Source organism: Anomalospiza imberbis, chromosome 4 (assembly GCF_031753505.1).
Source record: "Anomalospiza imberbis isolate Cuckoo-Finch-1a 21T00152 chromosome 4, ASM3175350v1, whole genome shotgun sequence".
Lineage (NCBI taxonomy): Eukaryota > Metazoa > Chordata > Aves > Passeriformes > Viduidae > Anomalospiza > Anomalospiza imberbis.
The window spans coordinates 65,437,871-65,455,612 of record NC_089684.1 but is presented as its reverse complement, the minus strand read 5'-3'; the positions used below and the strand labels follow the sequence as shown (position 1 = coordinate 65,455,612).

Below are 17,742 nucleotides of genomic sequence, written 5' to 3'. Positions count from 1 at the left end.
CAAATTTGGACTTCTATTCTGAGCTTTAAATTATTCTAATAAATAATACAGATATTGAGTTTATATTCTAGAAAGACTCAGACAATTTGAGAGATGTTCATCCTGAAGGAAGATCTGTTAGGTTGACCCTGGGAATGAGAGGCCTGTCACTCATTCAGTGCCTGGTAAAATTATGGAAAAGATTATTCTGGAGTTACTGAAAAACACTTCAAGGACAACGCAGTCATTGGTCACAGCCAGTATATTTTCATGAGAGCAAAGTCCTGCCTGACAAACTTAATTTCCTTTTGTTATAAGGTAACCTACCTAGCTGATCAAGGACAGTCAATTGATGTAATATTTTTGGATTTCAGTAAAGCTTTGAATGTGGTCTCTTAGAGTATGTAAAATGTCCAACCCACAGCTGAATAAACACATCAAGGGATGGGTGAGCAACTAGGTCATGAGTCAGGCACAAAGGGTTAAAGTAAATGGCGTGACATCAGACTGGGGACCTGTCACTAGTGGGGTTCCACAGGGCTCCATCCTCGGCCCTGTGCTCTTCAACATCTTCATTAATGACTTGGACACAAGACCCAGTAGTATAATAAATAAATTTGCTGATGATACTAAATTGGAAGGAGCTCTTGACTCCTTCAAAGGCAGGAATGCCCTGTAGAGAAACCTTGCCAAATTAGAGGACTGGGCACTCACCAACTGAATGAAGTTTAACAAGGGGTGGTGCTGGACTCTGCATCTGGATGTACGGACAAACTGGGGAATGAGATGCTGGAAAGCTGTGCCATGGAAAGGGACCTGGGGGTCCTGGTCCACGATACGCTGAACATGAACCAGCAGTGCCCTGGCAGTCAGGAGGGACAACCCTGTCCTGGGGGCATCAGGCACAACATCACCAACCAGGCAAGGGAGGGGATTGTCCTGCTCTGCTCTGCACTGGTACAGCCTCATCTTGAATATTGTGTGCAGTTTTGGGCATCACAATATAAGAAGGAAATAGAGCTATTAGAGAGTGTCCAAAGGTGGCCAACAAAGATGGTGAAGGGCCTTGAGGAGAAGCTGCATGAGAAGTGGTGAGGTCACTTGGTCTGTTCAGCCTGGAGAAGACTGAGGGGAAACCTTGTCACAGTCAACAGCTCGTTGGTGAGGGGAAGACAAGGGGCAGACACTAATCTCTTCTCTGTGGTGCCCACATACAGGACCCAAGGGAACCACCTGAAGCTGTGTCAGGGCAGTTTTACATTGGATATCATTCAAGAAAAGGTTCTTCACCCAGAGGGTGGCTGGGCACTGGAACAGGCTCCCCAGGGCAGCGGTCACAGCACCAGCCTGACAGAGTTCCAGAAGCATTTGGACAAAGCTCTCAGGCACACAACGTGACCCTTGGGGTTGTCCTGTGCAGGGCCACGAGTTGGACTCAATGATCCCTTCTAATTCATGGTAGTCTATGATTCTAGTCACACAATGGCAAGACAAAATTATTAGAAGGTAAAATATTCTAGCATTAACCTTGAAACAAAACCAGCAGAAAACATACACATCTTAAATGAATACCTCAAGAGCAGCAATAGGACAGGAGGATGCCAGATACAAATCTTGAGCCAGATTAAAATCACTAGTAAACATTGCAAGATGTCCTGCTAAAAGACTGTGGTCTTCTATTCCCTGTAGAAAGACATAATAGGGGCAGAAGTAGTCCAAAAGAAAACAAATACTGTATAAATAACATAATCTTGTAAGAAAAATAAAGCAAAATAGAAAAACTAAATGTCCTTACATTTTACAATGATGTGTATTGGATTCTACAAACCAGAAAAAGCCCTCATGTGCCACTACAGATAATACAGTCTAAAATCAGAAATTTGCAGAAGTATAATTTTAAGGTGCTATTTCACTTTTAGATGTATAGATGCAATCTGGTTTTATTTTGGATTTTTAAAAATAGCAGTCTTCAACATATTCTCAAAAATAACAAAAGGAAATAAGAGCCTCCCAATGCCTGAGACATTAATATAGTCTGCTGTTCTCAAGAAAATGCAGAAAGAAATACTGCACAGTCACTTCAAGAGAAAACCAAACAAACAGTCTGTAGGTTGGGTACTTTATCCTCTATATCCCTTGAAAGCAACTCAACATCTGTTTGAACAAAATCAACCCCTTCCCCCCACAAAAAACCCCAAGAATTCAGCAATTCTTAATGTGGAATTAAATTGCCATATTTCCTAGGTAAGACTTTATATTTTACCTTTACTTGCTCTAGTGACATCACCATCCCAGCATTACCAGATGTTCGATAAACACGTATTGCAAAATCCACCTCCATATGATGTAAGCAAGCTTTGGCCAGCTCATTCCAACAAGACTGGTCATTCAGAAGTCTGCAAACCTCCCATGCTTCAGAAAACCTACAGAAGGTAAAACACATTTACAACTATTTTAATTTTAGGTATTACTAATACTCAAAACTCCCTCTCAACATTTTTTTCTCTCTGTTAGAGAAAACATAAAAACATTTACTTCTAAGCCATGGAGAGAGAGACGTATCAGGAAGAATGGAAAAATACAAATGTGTACCTTACAGTTCTATTTCTCCTGTTTCTACCACCCTTTTTCAGTAAACCATCTGCTTTCCCTACTCTGGCATTCTTTACATTATACTGATTTTGCATTGCTTCATTACAGTGGGAGGACAGTACGACAGAAGCACGCTCAGCCAGTTTCAGAGGAGCCATTGTCACAAATCTCTGAATAAGTCTTGAAAAAAATTACTTTAGGTTTTTTCTTGACAGTGAAAAAAAACCCAAACCATCACTGGGTCATTTACTTCACTTGGTCTGCCTGGAGAGCTACGTGAACTTACAGATCAACCTGATTTAACAAAGTTCAGCAGGACACTTTAAAATCACCAGGATATGCTATATTGAACTATAAGCACAGAAGAAAACAATTTATACAATATAATTAAAATGCAGATGTACCTTTTCAACATTAGAGTCTGAGTAAGCATTTGTCTCAGCATATCAGGTCCAAAGTCTTTCAAATTGCCAAGGAAACTGTGAGTACTTAAATAGATACTGTTTGTTTTCCCACTCGGAGTCTGACAAGTTAGTTCTCCATTATACAACAACAAAGGTTTATGGGAATAGGGGACTTCTGTGCCACCTGCCAAAATAATCCTTGATCCTAGATTCAAAGATCAGGAAGAAAAAAAAGAAGTCTCGTAAAAATCCCTACACGGTAAAAAATACAGCAAGCAGCTGAAAACGTATTTGCAGGACATTAATTCAGGGTCTGTAATCCTGGCAGTCAGCAGCAACTACACAAGCACACATCTTTCAGGAAATACATAGAATGTAAAGCTTCTAAACCAGTAAGGTCCCTTTCCAAATGTCGGTAGGTAAATTTCAGTGTTTCTCTCTTGCAAATATAGAAATGGCTATGTTTACAACTTTAACACTTTCAATGAATACACATTTTGTGACCCTGATGCAAGTTTTCTCACACTGATCCTGAGATTTTTCTCATGAATGCTTCAAAATACAATTGAAGCACAATGTGTAACTTTCAGATGAAATATTATAATAGCAAGAAGCTTATGGATTTGAGACCAAAATGCCTTGAAGCCTTACAGAGGAACCTGCAAAGTAAGTAGTTTTCTGTACAAAAGTTGCACTTCAAATCTTCTTTAGTACTATTTATTTCTATATGTATTTTATTTAAGACAAATGAAGATGCAGAACATATTTTACTTTATTAATTAAAATAGTATAATCTTTAAGAATAACCTTTTTAAAGAGCTTATGGTACCTTGAATGGCATCCTTATGAAAAACATAAGTGTATACTTTATCATCATCAAAAGCAACAAAAACACCTTTATCCATTGGCCAGTTTTCCCACAGGATTCCTTTAATGGTTGGTGAGAAGTCTGGAATCTCAAATACTCTATCATTTACCTAAATATAATGCAAAAGTAACATTACTACTGAGTGACTAAGGCAAGAAACAAAATATTCATCCCAGCTGTGATTAAAAAATTTAAAAATAATATAAGTAGTCCAGAAATATGAAAACTGTTTTAAGAAAAAGTTTCCTTATAAGCAGTGGTTCTGAATAACACAAGAATTTAAATTTGAAGTGGAGAAAATACACATTATACAAATTATATTTACTATTTTTTAAAAAAAGTGAAACTGGGTGAATTATCTGTATTTAAATACACAAACACATACATTTTTGAAAATTGCCAATCAGGAACTTAGTATAATGAAAATTGTCCTGATCTAGTATGACAGATTTTATTTCCCTGCATTACCATTAAATTATCTTCAAGTTTCCTTGACAATTTCTTGTATCACCATATATGCTAGAATGCCAAAATCTTCTTCATTTTCCATTAAAAACACGATATTGTTGAAGAGCCTGCTGTGCTTGCCACAGCCTGCTTGTACATATATTGTATTAGTATCCCACACTAACTTACTGGACAATAGACAAAGCCATCGCTTTTGTCATCTATGAAAGCCATTCTGGTTCCATTGGGATCTGGAAAAACCTTTCTCACACTGACAGAATGTCGATATTCATTCACATATTGCCAGTCTTCAATGAAGAAATAATGAATAATTCCAGTCTAATGAGAAATAATAGAAAATATTAATAATTACATCAGTAAGTGGCAAGCAGGTAATTAATTTGGCTGTAGTATCTTCCATCTTAGAGTACCAAGTGTTCAAAAAAAGTACTTCCAAGTGGGTTCTTTTGCTTCATTCTCACACCTTGTTTTGGGTAAGACAGGAAAAACTTCCAGGTGACAAAGAAAGGATTTGGGAGGTTTGAGGGGTTTTCTGTTGGTTTTGATCTTTATCTCCCTCTGCTTTGTGAAGCCAAGTGTTTACTGCGCAGTTCTCTAAACAAATGAAATGTCTGTCATTGCTGAGAGAAGCCTAACCTTCAAAAAAACCTGTAAAGTTTGCTTCCAAGGAAGCACACATTCTTAAGAGAGGTACCTAACTCAGGTAATAAAAGCAATCAAACTGATTTGTGATTAAAGGTATATTTTAAAAAATGTGGCTTTTGACATCAGTGATAGTATTTGCAACATCAAATTGATCAGTTGCAAATTTAGTACTTCAAATTTACCAGTACCAGTTTAGGTACTGAGGAGGTAGGAAAGGCCTCATCTGCTACAAAATCACTCAAGTCATTAAACCAGTTATTCAACCAGAGATAGTGGTTCTGCCTTTCCTCTGGAAGGTCAATACATCAGTCAATATCACACAGAGCATGATATTACAATGCCAAACGTGTCCTGCATTCCCAGTGCCAGAAAATGCTAAAAGGACAAAAAACTACCTCCATACATAAAAAAATCTCCAGAAAAATCCATAAGCATGTCTACATCCTTTTTCAGTGCCCTCCTTAATTCCTATCCTTGTTGAAACATGTTAAAAAAAAAAAACTTTTGACAAAGGCTTCAGTAGCAAATCAAGGCTTTCATTTATGCTATGACATTTGTATACATCAGTACCTTTTTGTCCACATTTTTCACATCACCACCTGAATCAACGAATTTGCAAGGAAAGTGCTATGTTCTTACTTGCATCTCGAAGACATTTTGATTGCTAACCCTCTGACTAATGCAATAGAATTAAGTTCTGCTCTTGAAAGCAATGTTTTGCAACAAACACTAGTAAAAGCAAAACTTAACCTTCCTGCCAATGTGCATCATATAAATGCAACAGTAAAGGAAGCTGGATGCAATTTTGACTGTATTTGCTCAAAGTTCTTGTATAGAAAATAATCCACTCTACAGTTCACAGATGCACTTTTTGTTTTGCTAAAAGCATGAGCAGTAATAAAAAAAATTCAAACAGAAATATATTCCATCTAAAAAGATCTTTTAAAAGAAGTAATACTTACATCTGTGCCATATATGAGGAAGTCACTAGTTAAAGCATGGCACAAAATTCTGTATTTATCATCATCTGCTGGAAAAAGTCGAGTTTCTCGCTCTTCCTGAGCACCCAAACCTTCACTTTCTATCTAAATAAAAAGAACAGAATGAACTGAAAATCTCCACTGTTAACAACAGGGTATCACAGTGTTGCTTGTATCAAACTGTAAGAAAATTAGAAGAAAAAGAACTTGCATGTGCATCCCTTTAGAACCTAGCATCTACTTCTGTCACATTACCAGAGATCTTTCAAATAAAACTTGTTAAATAGATGACAAGAAAATGTTTTTCTTCACCTGTTCTAGTCTAGGTTGTATTTCTAAGTCTACAGAAACTCAGCTCTATATTTTACTTAGCCAGCAAAACTATTCTGAAGAATTTCTAATTTTTACCTCCATTAACTGAATATCATTCCATTTTATTTGATTTTTAGTATTACATTAATTTGCTCAGCTTATATCAACTCATTAGTTCAACACTGGCAATCCAAATTGCCAGAGCTCTTACCATATGCAGTTGGACTTTACCCTCAAAGAGAGCAGCAGCATAATCAGAATTAAGGTGCATACTTGCTACTGTCCCCAGGTACTCCACATCTTTAAGCTTTTTAACATCTAAAGGATTCAAACAGAAAAGATAAGGTAAAAATATTTTGGTTTTGTACAGGTCTTCACTTATCTAAATTTGCAGCTGAGTGAGCAGATGTGAAAATCTCACAACTAAGCAGAGACAAGGCACACATAAAAAGATTTTCTTCTTAGCAGCCAGAGAACTGGTTAGAAACTACAAGAGAAACTCTTTTCCTATGCAAATCTGAATAGTATTGTTACTGATTTACTTAATTTGCTGTCACTGAAAAAGAGGGATTCTTAGAAAAACATGAAAGTTTGAAATCCACCATCTAAAATTTGGACACAGCATAACCAAATTTTCCTTATCCCACACAAACAACATGAAGATCTGCCAAACTGAAAATTTAAACTCACTGATCATAGTTCCTAGGTACTTTGCCAAACTTAGTACTTTAAGACACAGACACATAATGTCTCAAAAGCCTGAATCCTTCATTGATTAACAAGATGTTGTGAAAAAAACAGCTAAGCCCCAGTCTACATTTCACAACCATACTTCAAATCTCAAATGAGAAGTTTTATTTCCATTATTAACAATGCCTTGCCATAACTGCTTCAGCCTGCAAAAATTATTATCCCATCCTAGCAGGACCATTGGCAATTCAAGTTTTTATTGTACAACGTGGTATGTCCAGAACTGCTAAGCACAATACTAAATTAGTAAAAAAAAATATAGAGTGCTGCATTAGTTTTAAGAGAACTAAATTTATGCTTACTATTCTCTCCAAGTGCATAAAACCAAGCCCGATTGTTCATTCCTACAGCCAAATGATAAACACCAATAGCGACAAAACTGGGCTCCACTTCAACAGAGACTGTGACTGGTAGCTCCTGTAAGAAAACAAAACAAAATAATATAATTTTCATCCACTTTTAATACTTACTTTAATTACATCTACATGAAGTTTAAAAGGAAGAGGTTATCATACGCTTTCCACATGATTTGCTACGGTGACTTCAAGCAGAGAAGTGAGGTACGCAATCCGTGTACTGCAAGCATCTCCAAGGATTGGAAGCTTTGTCAAGAAAACATGGAGGGATCCTCTCCGCGTAGACACTGCCAACAGCTGTCCATCATCTGTCCAAGCCATCTGATCTACACCTAAAATATTCACAAGTTTTGTAAAAAAAAATATAGTTCTTTCTTTAACTACTGTAACCAACAAGCAATTATTTTGCTCTAAACTGTGAAAATTGTAGGAATTAATATCCAGAATATATGTACTAAAGCTAACCAATTAATACAATTCCAAGATCAATTAGAATCACTCAACCCAAACACATAATTAACTAATATAGTGTTTCCCTGAGAGTAAAGACTTCACAGAATCACAGAGAGGTTTGAGCTGGAAGGGACCTAAAAGGCCATCTAGGTGCAACCCACCTTCCATAAGACCACATTACAGATCTATTACAAAACTGATTAACACCCTTCTTCTTTTCAAAACTGAAAAGCACATTCAGTTCAGGCAGCACATTCAAAGTGATCCATAATACTGGAAGCAGCTGAGCAGAATTCAATCTTATTCCCCTTACTGCCAAATCAGTAAGTACTAAACACAGAACTCATGTTTGCCATGCTCTAACTGACTATAATACAAATATGCCAAGGGAGACAGGGAAGTGTTGTGCTGAAAAATCCTAAATTTCTTAAAAAGAAAACAATTTTAAAAGGAAGGTTCTTAGAAATAAAAATGTTGGAGGTAACCAGCTACTTGACAATAACTGAAGCATTTACAAACACTACATGAGGAGATAAAGGTGGAAACTCACTACTCAAGAAAATGGTTTTGTAACACTGTTCTGGAAGCCACAGGCACAAGTCCTGTACATCAGGACAAAACCAGATCAAATATCAATGTTAGAACAAGACATGCCAAAAAGCACCAAAAAATGATGGAAAGAAGCAGAAACCAGTTAAGTGTAATATTGTAATAATCTAAATACATTGTAATGCCGATTCAAAACCGCACAACACGAACTGGTCAAATGTTCTGAGAGCTGTACTTCTCTGTACTTTGTATAGGTAAAATATGCACCCATTTTGCTACAGGTTGCCTAATAAATGCAAGTTGGGAAAGCAGGAGTTTTTGAAAAATTCTATATTTACACAGTTTTTCCAACAGCAGTACTTTTACTCTATGAATAGAGACACTGTCAAAATTCCAGTTAATTTGTAAAACTTTCTATCCCCGTGGAGAAAGTTGACATACCTTTGTTTTCATCATCCAAGTTTATTATGGCATACATTTCTCTCATATCTGTCAGATCATGGATTTTGATGCTAAAAAACAAATGAAGAGTAAGTCATTCCCACCAATCTAAATCTTGGTCATCATTAACTGGAAGAAACGTAATCCAATCAAGACAGCCTAATGGAGCAAAAAGTAGAACACAAATGCAAAATATCTTCAATTTCCTAAAAACAATACATTATTATCCATCACTGTAAATAGTGTATCACTGCATCACAGTACAAAAATATTTGCTCCGAGAACTGAAATTTGCGGAAAAGGCACAAATCCAATTTGAAAGAATTGAGGGTTAGGGAACATAGACGGTTATTCCCTTTTGATCTGTTTACAGCATTTTAGTTTTAAAAGACATTACTGATGGACACACAGGGCTTGAAACACTGATGCAAAAAATAATTTCAACCTGCTGCACATAAAAGGGACAGAGTGAGAGTTTACTTATGTTGTCATGTCACTCAATGCAAGTAAAACCACTCCTTAAAGAAATAATCCTTATTGTACAGTAGCTCAAGTGCTTGAAGTTGCACCATGTTTTGCTCACAGTTATATCACTCTTGATGTGCAAGTGTCATAAATCAGCAGTTGGTCCTACACAGAGCTGAGGACAGAGAGAACAGTTTGGCTCCTACTATGACACAAGTCTTCTTTTGCTGAAGAATTCAGGTATCACAGAATCAGGGATTAGCAGATGAGGAGCTAAAGCAGCTGTTCTATCATATGCACAAAATATTTTGGAAAAAACTCCAGTGTATTTCATTATTTACTTCCTTAATTGCTCACACTTTTCAACTTTTGTCTAGACTGCAGGTAAGACCAAACACCAGAGACGAGGATATCACGTATCAACATACTCAGTGCAGATTTAAATTAATTTTTCTCGTGTTGTTAAGCAGATGTTTATGTTCAATCAATAAATCTCAGTAAAGAAGTTTGGACTTTCTTGTTGCCAAGCAACATAACAGAAAAAAGTTATTAAAAAAGGAAAAATACATACTAAAGTTTATTTATTTTTTGTTTACAATTAATGATATAATTACAGTTGCAAAGTTTTTTTGTCAATAATAGCTTCTCCTAACTCTAGGCAGAGCAGCAATTCCATAGAGCAATTAATCTTACCTTTTCTAAAATCACTTCTTAGGGAGCCTTGAAGCCTTAGGAAGCATAGTGTGAATGCCCAGTAGCTCCAGTCCTGAGAGATGAATTCTATTCTTTATATATAGAACTACCACTTACCAATTGTCTCCACATGATGCAGCTTTGTTTAATGACTGTGATATAGCAATGCTGCTTAGATTATCCTTATGATTATGAGCTTGAAAGACTTCTTGTCCTATTTCACGAATGTGTGTAGAAATGACTACAAAACACCCTTGTGAGAAACCAATCATAATATAGCCATCACCATACCTGTTACAAAAAAGCACCAGTTTAGAAAAGAGATCTATTAATGCAATATGCAAAAAGCATTTTCTTTCAGACTGCTGGGGTACAGTCAATGCCTCCCAATAACAGAAAAAATAAAAAAAATATGGGAATTTATATATATCATGTTGAACCTTATAATATAAAATAAGTTAAGGGAAAACTATCAAAGGTCCCTAAAGGACAGAATCATGCCTGTGCCCAGATGCCTTGTAAGTCATCTTTTTTTTTCTCCTATTTTCTATCATGCCACTTTATTTTGAGCAAGCTGCACACCTGGCAGTGATGCCAGGAGAAAGATTTCCGGTACCCTCATTGAAATAAGCATACAAGAAGATGGCAACTTTCATTTCAAGGTTCTGGCCTATGTGGTCCCATCAAAGCCATGTCAAAAACAATAAAGCCACTCACTGTGCCCTTAAGGGCACTGCAAATACAGTGAAAGTGCAAAAGCAACAAATTTGTGAACATTCTGTTTACTTTTCATAGTATCAAGTAGAAATAATAATGTTAAGGCACAAATAGTTACAGCATGTAAAGATGAATTCAAACAATATCTCATTAGCTCAATTTCAAGAAAAATCACTACGAGGGAAACAGCCCAGGTACACTTGTTACACATGGTCATAAACTAAGAAGCATATAGCTTCAGGTTTTTTAAGAATTGTAGTGTAAAGGGATGTCAATTCCATGTTGACTGAACAGGCATTAAATAACACAAGCTGTAATGATTCAAAGATACAGAAATAGTACAACTACTTTTTTGGTACAGTTCTGAAACTTCTAGCTTATGTTTTCTAATAGGAACATTACCAATGGTATTGCACAATAAGAAGGCTAAAAGAACTTTGCACAGCTTTGCAAACCAACAAACTAGCTGAGGGACACAACTCAACCCCTAGCTCTTCCATCAGTTACTCGTCCACATAGAAAACAACCCATAAACCCGTCAGTTTAATCTTCTTTCTAGACAGCAGCATATTTTTGTTTAAAGCTGAGCATACCAACAGTGATTTTGTTGGAAGATACAGTGATATGGTGGAAGATATAGCCACTGAATCATCAAGCAGAACAGTTAAAAAATGCAGACTACCTTGTGTTCAGAAAAGAATTACTGGAAAGTCTAAAATACAGTCAAGAAAAATCCAGTATGAGCATGGAATCGATGAAATTATTTCCAGCATTTACCAGAAGTACTCGGAAAATACTCAAATTCTTAATATTACAATAATTAATTAAGAAAGTTCTGCTCACCATTTGTAGCTTACAATATTGCCATAAGGCTGCTGAAATTTTAGATCAATTGGGTTATCAGGATCATTCAAATTAAAAAGGAAGAGAGTCTTCTTGCCAACCACCGCACTGACCTGTCAAAGAATGAAAAGAAAAATTAACATGACAAGAATGGTATAACTTTAAAATAAGGCCCTATATTTTCACTAAAAGATGAGATCTAGGAAGTTGAATAATCTTCAAGAATCCCATGGATCTGAATTCTGAATCTTCATCAACAGTAGAAGAGAATTTTGGGACATTTCCCTTTGTGAGACAGTGGTTCACAAATCTAAATGCAAGCTCAGCAGAACACACATCTCAAATTCAAGACTTTTCTCCTACAGAAGTCAGTTCCATTTCCTCAGAAGAAAAGGCAGCAGGTTACATGGAGTTATCCTGTTAAGATTATTCCCATTCAAACTACAGTATTTTGTAGTGACTTCTTACTGTGCTTTCCCTGGTTGGTACTCTTTCATCAGTCTTCATAACTGAGAACTGCATGTCACTGGGATCTGAGCTGATTGAGGTCTGCAAGAAAGAAGTGCAGATTGAGAAATCAGCAGTTAATCTAGCCCATACTGATGATAAATAATTGCATTATTCCTGCCACATATTATTTTGCATAAGGACAGAGAGGGAAAGTTACTACTACATTTAGTACCAAAATCAAGAAAATCACTGGAGAAGACATGACCTCATTTTGGGTCTTAATGACATGTTAGCATAAAATATACTAAAAATGAAAAAAAAGTTCCTGGTCCTTGAAAGCACAGGGATTCAAAAGGCACAAGCTCCCATAGGTCCCAGCTTTCTCAGAAACCAGGATTGCATCTTAAAATCCAATGCCCATTATAAATATTACCTGTCTTATAGTATCCCCTTCCTGATTGCTTATAGTAATCATTTTGTCTTCACCTCCTAAAGCAAGGAGGTTTTCAATACTCCAACAGCCACAAGTAATCCTTTTAGTGTGTTTACCTGAAAAAGAAAAGACCTATACAACACAAATCAAACACAACCACAAAAAAATAAATCTGTGATGGAAATATACACCCTTCAGCCCCTCAAACACAGATTGTCAGAATGTGAAACAACCTGTCAGAGCAAGAGCCTTTTTAAAAAAAATCTGCTCTCAGACGGAAGTCTTTTGACTTTATATGAGACAGCACAGCTCTTGTTCTTCCATTTCTTTGCATCACATTTCTGGGGAATGTGTTAGCCTTTATGCATCCTTAGCCTTTATGCCCAGAGGTACTCTAAGCAGGTAAGAAAGAGTAATTTAGCAAATGAACAATCACATAAATCCTTTGCAAGAAAGGTAACACAAGTCCTCCAGGAGGCAGTAAGGCAGTGTTAGGTATTTGTGTGTGTATATATATATATATATATATATATATATATATATATATAAAACTTAGTATTCTCTAAAAATACTCTGCTGAGTACACCAAAGTAGAAGGTCCAAGTTGAGTATGAGCACATTCTTTACCTGCATGTTCATATAGAGAACTGGAAAGGAAACTGTGTATATTAGCAAAATTCCACTTTCACATGTGCCAGAGTAGTTTCAAACCAGTCCATACCAAGAACAGAAATCTTGCGAGAAGTCTGACGGTTATATATGAGTAAATTGCCCTTTGTTGTTCCAACAGCAAGTAAAGCTCCAACTCGAGACCATAACAAGAAAGACATTGCATCCCTAAAACAAAGAAAAAATTTACTTTGTATAGTAGAGACTCCTTTCATGTGTTCACATATTAAAACATTTTGCATAATAAATTCTGCATTTGTCTTTAATTTCTGTGAGTCATACAGACCAAGGAGAACTTTCAAATTAAGCAAATGTTCTCAACCAATACCAGAATTATGTAAGTATGCAGAAGATAGTAAAAGTAATAAAAATTGTATGAGGTTATGTAACATGACTTGCACAAATGAAAATGGGTCTACCAGCATCAAGAGTCTTTGATGGACTCACTGCTAATTTTCCAGTCACTTTTCGTATTGTTTTTTTTTTGTGTTTCAATAGCTCCATGCATTTAGCCAACTCAAGAGTGAGTAGGCCTGGTTCTAGTCAATGTAATGAAGAAGTTAGAAAGATTTATTTTAACTTGAAGTTTCAGATAGAGCAAGGCCCATTTGGTGTCTAATTAAGGCTTAGAGATACTATACATCATGTTAAATAACCAAGAACCTCTTAAGCAAAAAAACTATAAACCAGAATTTTCTAATTAGTGCAGTCCCTCCCTTCTTTTTAAATTTCACCGTAGGCATGCAATAGAAATTTGAAAAATTGACATGCGAAATGACCTCTAATATATTTGGTTTGCATATAAGGGTGCGTTTCTAATTTCAAAAAGGGAAGGATATCAGAAAAGCCTCATTATCACACCGTTTATGTCTTGGTGCTTATTCTGCTTAAGCAATAACACTGTGACAAAAAAAGGACAGGGACTTACATTGATATATAATGTTCTAGGAAGACTGCCTCCAGTAAGCAATTTACCTCCAGTATTAGAGATAAAGTCCATGAAGGAACTGCAATTAACTGCAAACTCCATTCTGTTAAGTACCTTCTATGTTCTTTTTTGCTTGCATACTGGTAAGTTACTCCTCTCCCCATAGTACATGTTCACACATGAAAATGGTACAATATGGTCTGTTCATTCCCTCAATATAGTATGTATATAGTATACATCTTAACAAACATAGGACAGAGTTGTTTCCACTCTCTTTCCTACAGGAAGAATGTTTAAATAGAATGCAAGAGTTTAGTGGGATAGACTCAAAGAAGCCAGAAGTTTAATTGTTAAACCAAGCTTATCTATTAACCCAATGCTTGATGGTTATGCAGACCCCAGAAGAGTTTAAAGTCTGTGGCCAAATTCAGAAAGGTAAGGGTTTGAACCTTAGATATCTACTTTCATCCTAAATTAGTCTACTTTGTAGCAATTAACTGTAGCATATTAGTTTAATTAGTATATATATTATGAGGACTCCAATAAAAAGATAATCTTGAAATATAGCCTCCACATCAACAAGTCACAGCAGTCCAAGGCTTTAAATACCCATGTTAAAAAAAAATTCTTACCTCATGCCACTGTCTACTTGGCTTGTTTTGTTTGTGATTGCATCCCACAGAAATATGGTGCTAGATTTGTCTGTGATTATTGCTAAAGTATCTCCATCCTTATCCCAGTCCATAGCAACACAGTTCCTGAAGGAAAAAAAAATCACTAAGAATGTTAAAATGTATTTGTAAGTGTACAGAGACAGCCAGAACTATGCAACTGAGTCCCTATTTCTCCCTTCTCCTCCCTTGTAAACCCATGACAGATTGCAGATTTATCTGTAAACCAGCTCTATAGCAACCCCACTCTTATTCAAATCTCACTGATAACAGGGGCTGAGAGGAAGGTCATAAAAGACACTGCCACTATGTTCTAGTACTTGAAAGACTGTCACCTTGATTTTCAAGAGACACTGAAAGTCCTCTGCAAGGTTCTGGTTTGTTAGAGGCTATTCAGAGTTGGGATTATTTTTCTGATAATAGACCACTGATTCCACACAGCTTTCCTCACTTTGGACAGATTTCTGGAGAGAATGTGCATTTATCATATATTGTGCAAAACACTGCACAGAGAGCTGGGCCACGGATATTACCAAGCAAAAGAGACGGACACAGCCGGACCATGTTATGAATGACACCTAACCCGAACAGCAAGATGCGATGGTCAGTGAAATACACAGGAGTCTGGTAAAGACAGTGAGAAACACATCTCTTGGTTTGTTGCAAGTGGCAACTACCACGAACTACAAAGACTGGATTTCTAGACTTCTTGGGGAACTAAGTGATTCTGGCTCATATTTACCAGTGACACAGGGCTAGGTAAGTGATAATCTGGAAATTTAAGTTATACTCTTGACTAGAGGTTTCAGCCTTAAAGACCGTGGGAGATTTGCCTTGACTAAGGAGTTTATCTTAATCGAAATTAATCAGGTAGCTAGAAATAAAATAAAAAATTTCCATGATGACTAAGAACAGTTAAAGTGATAAGAAGAGATGAGCAGTACACAAATGTAACTACATGCAGTATTAATAGTGCCCAATAACAATGTATTTATTGAGCAAACCAATATGATGACCCAATGTTACACTATTTTTCCTTAGGGAGGTTCCCCCTGGTTCATATCCAGCCTGTTCCTATGGTCTGACTGCCTTTTAAGATGTTCAATGTATCTTCAAAAGTACACAAGTTTTTAAATTTAATCTGAAAAAAATCCAGTCTGTCAACTGTCATACCACTCTCTGATGTGAACCAAAGTGTGATAAGCTGGAAAAAAAAAGATTCACTTCATAAGTATCATCTTGACCTAAAGCAACAATGCCAATGTGTACATTTATGCCACTGATGCAAACAGAAGCACTAAAACAAAGAAGTATCTTTCCTCAGCAAAGCCATGATAATAAATTGTTAGAAAATCAACAGTAGCAAGAATGCAAGGATATATTTTTCACAACCTCCTTATGATCCTTCTTAATGTGATAGGTCTTTTTTTTTACATTTTAATTACATAATTTGTCTTCTCTGCCAGGTATGTTCACCAGAGATAGTATATCATCCTACACATTTCTCACATTGTTTAAGTATCTCACCAGAATAGAAGCATTTTTAAAGAAAACAACAAACAAAAAAATTTAAACCTATCTTAGTACCTACCCTGGTAGGCTGATTTCATTTCTCTTCTGACCATGACGATCAAAAATTTTCACAGAATGATCACCTCTAGAAAAGATTAGTATATAGAATAATTCCCTTTCTTTATCAGTAATTATGATGAACAAATGCAATGAATAGTTGCAGTCTTACCCTATCACAGCAAGAAAATTTCCTAAAGTTTTCTGCCAAGCAAACTGCACGGGAGAACCAGACCAAGCTTTTTCATACAGACTGAATACTTGCTGGGGAAAAAAAAAAAAGTAGGAAATTATACATCTTAAAATCATAAGATATAAGAGTACTACAACTGCCTAGCATGTTAGCAGCTGAGTACTGTAGAGGTTAAAAAACCCCACAAACAATCCAAACCCAGCTTCTGTGTGATTCCAATGCACTGAAGTATAAAAATCCCACATAAATGTCCACCAACTGCCTGCGAGGTTTGCTCAAGTCTGCCACAGGTTCTTCTCCATTCTTTTGGGTCAATGTAAACTGAGGCATTCTTCACAACTGAATCTGCGTTCTGCTCACAAGAACGGAAAAAATACAACCACCACATGCCACACTCACAAACATCATCTGACAACGACGTTTGACTTGGAAAAATAATTTAAGGAGGGCCACCAAGATGATTTGAGGGATGAAGCACCTCTCCATATATGAGGAAAGGCTGAGAGAACTGGGATTGCTCAGCCGGGAGAAGCGAAGGCTTCGGCGCGACCTAATTGTGGGCTTTCAGAACCTGAAGGAAACACACAGGCTAGAGAGGGACTATTATAAGGGCATGCAGCCACAGAACGAGGGAGAAAGGCTTCAAACTGAGACAGCGGGTTTAGACTAGCTACTAAGAGACATTTGCTGCGATGGTGGAGAGGCACTGGTACAGGTTTCCCGCAGAAGTTGTGGACATCTCATCCGTGGAAGCGTACATGGCCGGGCTGGATGGCGCCCTGAGCAACCTGGGCTAGTGGAAGACGTCCTTGCCCATCGCAGAGGCGTTGCAACTAGATGACCTTTAAGCTTCCTTCTACCCGAAGTTTCTCCACGCGAAAGTAAACAAACACGGGAGCGCAGGCAAGCACACCAGGCCCCTCTGCCGCTTGCTGGCAGCCCTTCCCGCCGCGCCTCCCTCCCCTGCACAGGCCGCAAGCGCCACCGCCCGCTCGCTCCGCGGGGCGGGGCGGGACGGGACGGGACGGGACGGGACGGGACGGGACGGGACGGGACGGGACGGGACGGGACCCGCGCCCGCCGCCGCCCGGGGCCGCGGCGCCCCGCGCCCGCCCCGACCCACCTTCATCGCGGCCACCGCGGGCTGCCTGCGCCGGCACTGCGCATGCGCCGCCCGCCCACGGCGCCGCGGTTACCGCGGAGACGGAGCGGGCAGAGACCGGCCCCGGCCCCGGCCCCGGCCCCGGCCCCGGCCCCGGCCCCGGCCCCGGCCCCGGCCCCGGCCCCGGCCCCGGCCCCGGCCCCGGCCCCGGC

General features: G+C 37.9%; 1 protein-coding gene across 2 annotated transcripts in view; it reads right to left on the bottom strand.

Moving 5' to 3' along the window:
• Positions 1 to 17,591, bottom strand: part of WDR19 (WD repeat domain 19) — a 38,596-nt gene extending 21,005 nt beyond the window's left edge. For both annotated transcript variants that reach the window (XR_010998620.1, XM_068188879.1), the window contains exons 1-19: positions 17,552 to 17,591; positions 16,408 to 16,499; positions 16,258 to 16,323; positions 14,628 to 14,753; positions 13,120 to 13,235; positions 12,399 to 12,514; positions 11,984 to 12,064; positions 11,516 to 11,628; positions 10,073 to 10,246; positions 8,798 to 8,868; positions 7,514 to 7,686; positions 7,301 to 7,415; positions 6,460 to 6,566; positions 5,919 to 6,041; positions 4,480 to 4,629; positions 3,805 to 3,952; positions 2,976 to 3,180; positions 2,243 to 2,402; positions 1,552 to 1,662 (exon numbers count right to left, since the gene is read on the bottom strand). Coding sequence is in view for 1 of the 2 variants with exons in the window: in XM_068188879.1 (XP_068044980.1) it covers positions 1,552 to 1,662; positions 2,243 to 2,402; positions 2,976 to 3,180; positions 3,805 to 3,952; positions 4,480 to 4,629; positions 5,919 to 6,041; positions 6,460 to 6,566; positions 7,301 to 7,415; positions 7,514 to 7,686; positions 8,798 to 8,868; positions 10,073 to 10,246; positions 11,516 to 11,628; positions 11,984 to 12,064; positions 12,399 to 12,514; positions 13,120 to 13,235; positions 14,628 to 14,753; positions 16,258 to 16,323; positions 16,408 to 16,499; positions 17,552 to 17,557 (2,253 nt within the window). In the remaining variant the exon portion in view is untranslated. The remainder of the gene's footprint in view (positions 1 to 1,551; positions 1,663 to 2,242; positions 2,403 to 2,975; positions 3,181 to 3,804; positions 3,953 to 4,479; positions 4,630 to 5,918; positions 6,042 to 6,459; positions 6,567 to 7,300; positions 7,416 to 7,513; positions 7,687 to 8,797; positions 8,869 to 10,072; positions 10,247 to 11,515; positions 11,629 to 11,983; positions 12,065 to 12,398; positions 12,515 to 13,119; positions 13,236 to 14,627; positions 14,754 to 16,257; positions 16,324 to 16,407; positions 16,500 to 17,551) is intronic.
• Positions 17,592 to 17,742: the final 151 nt, after the last annotated feature.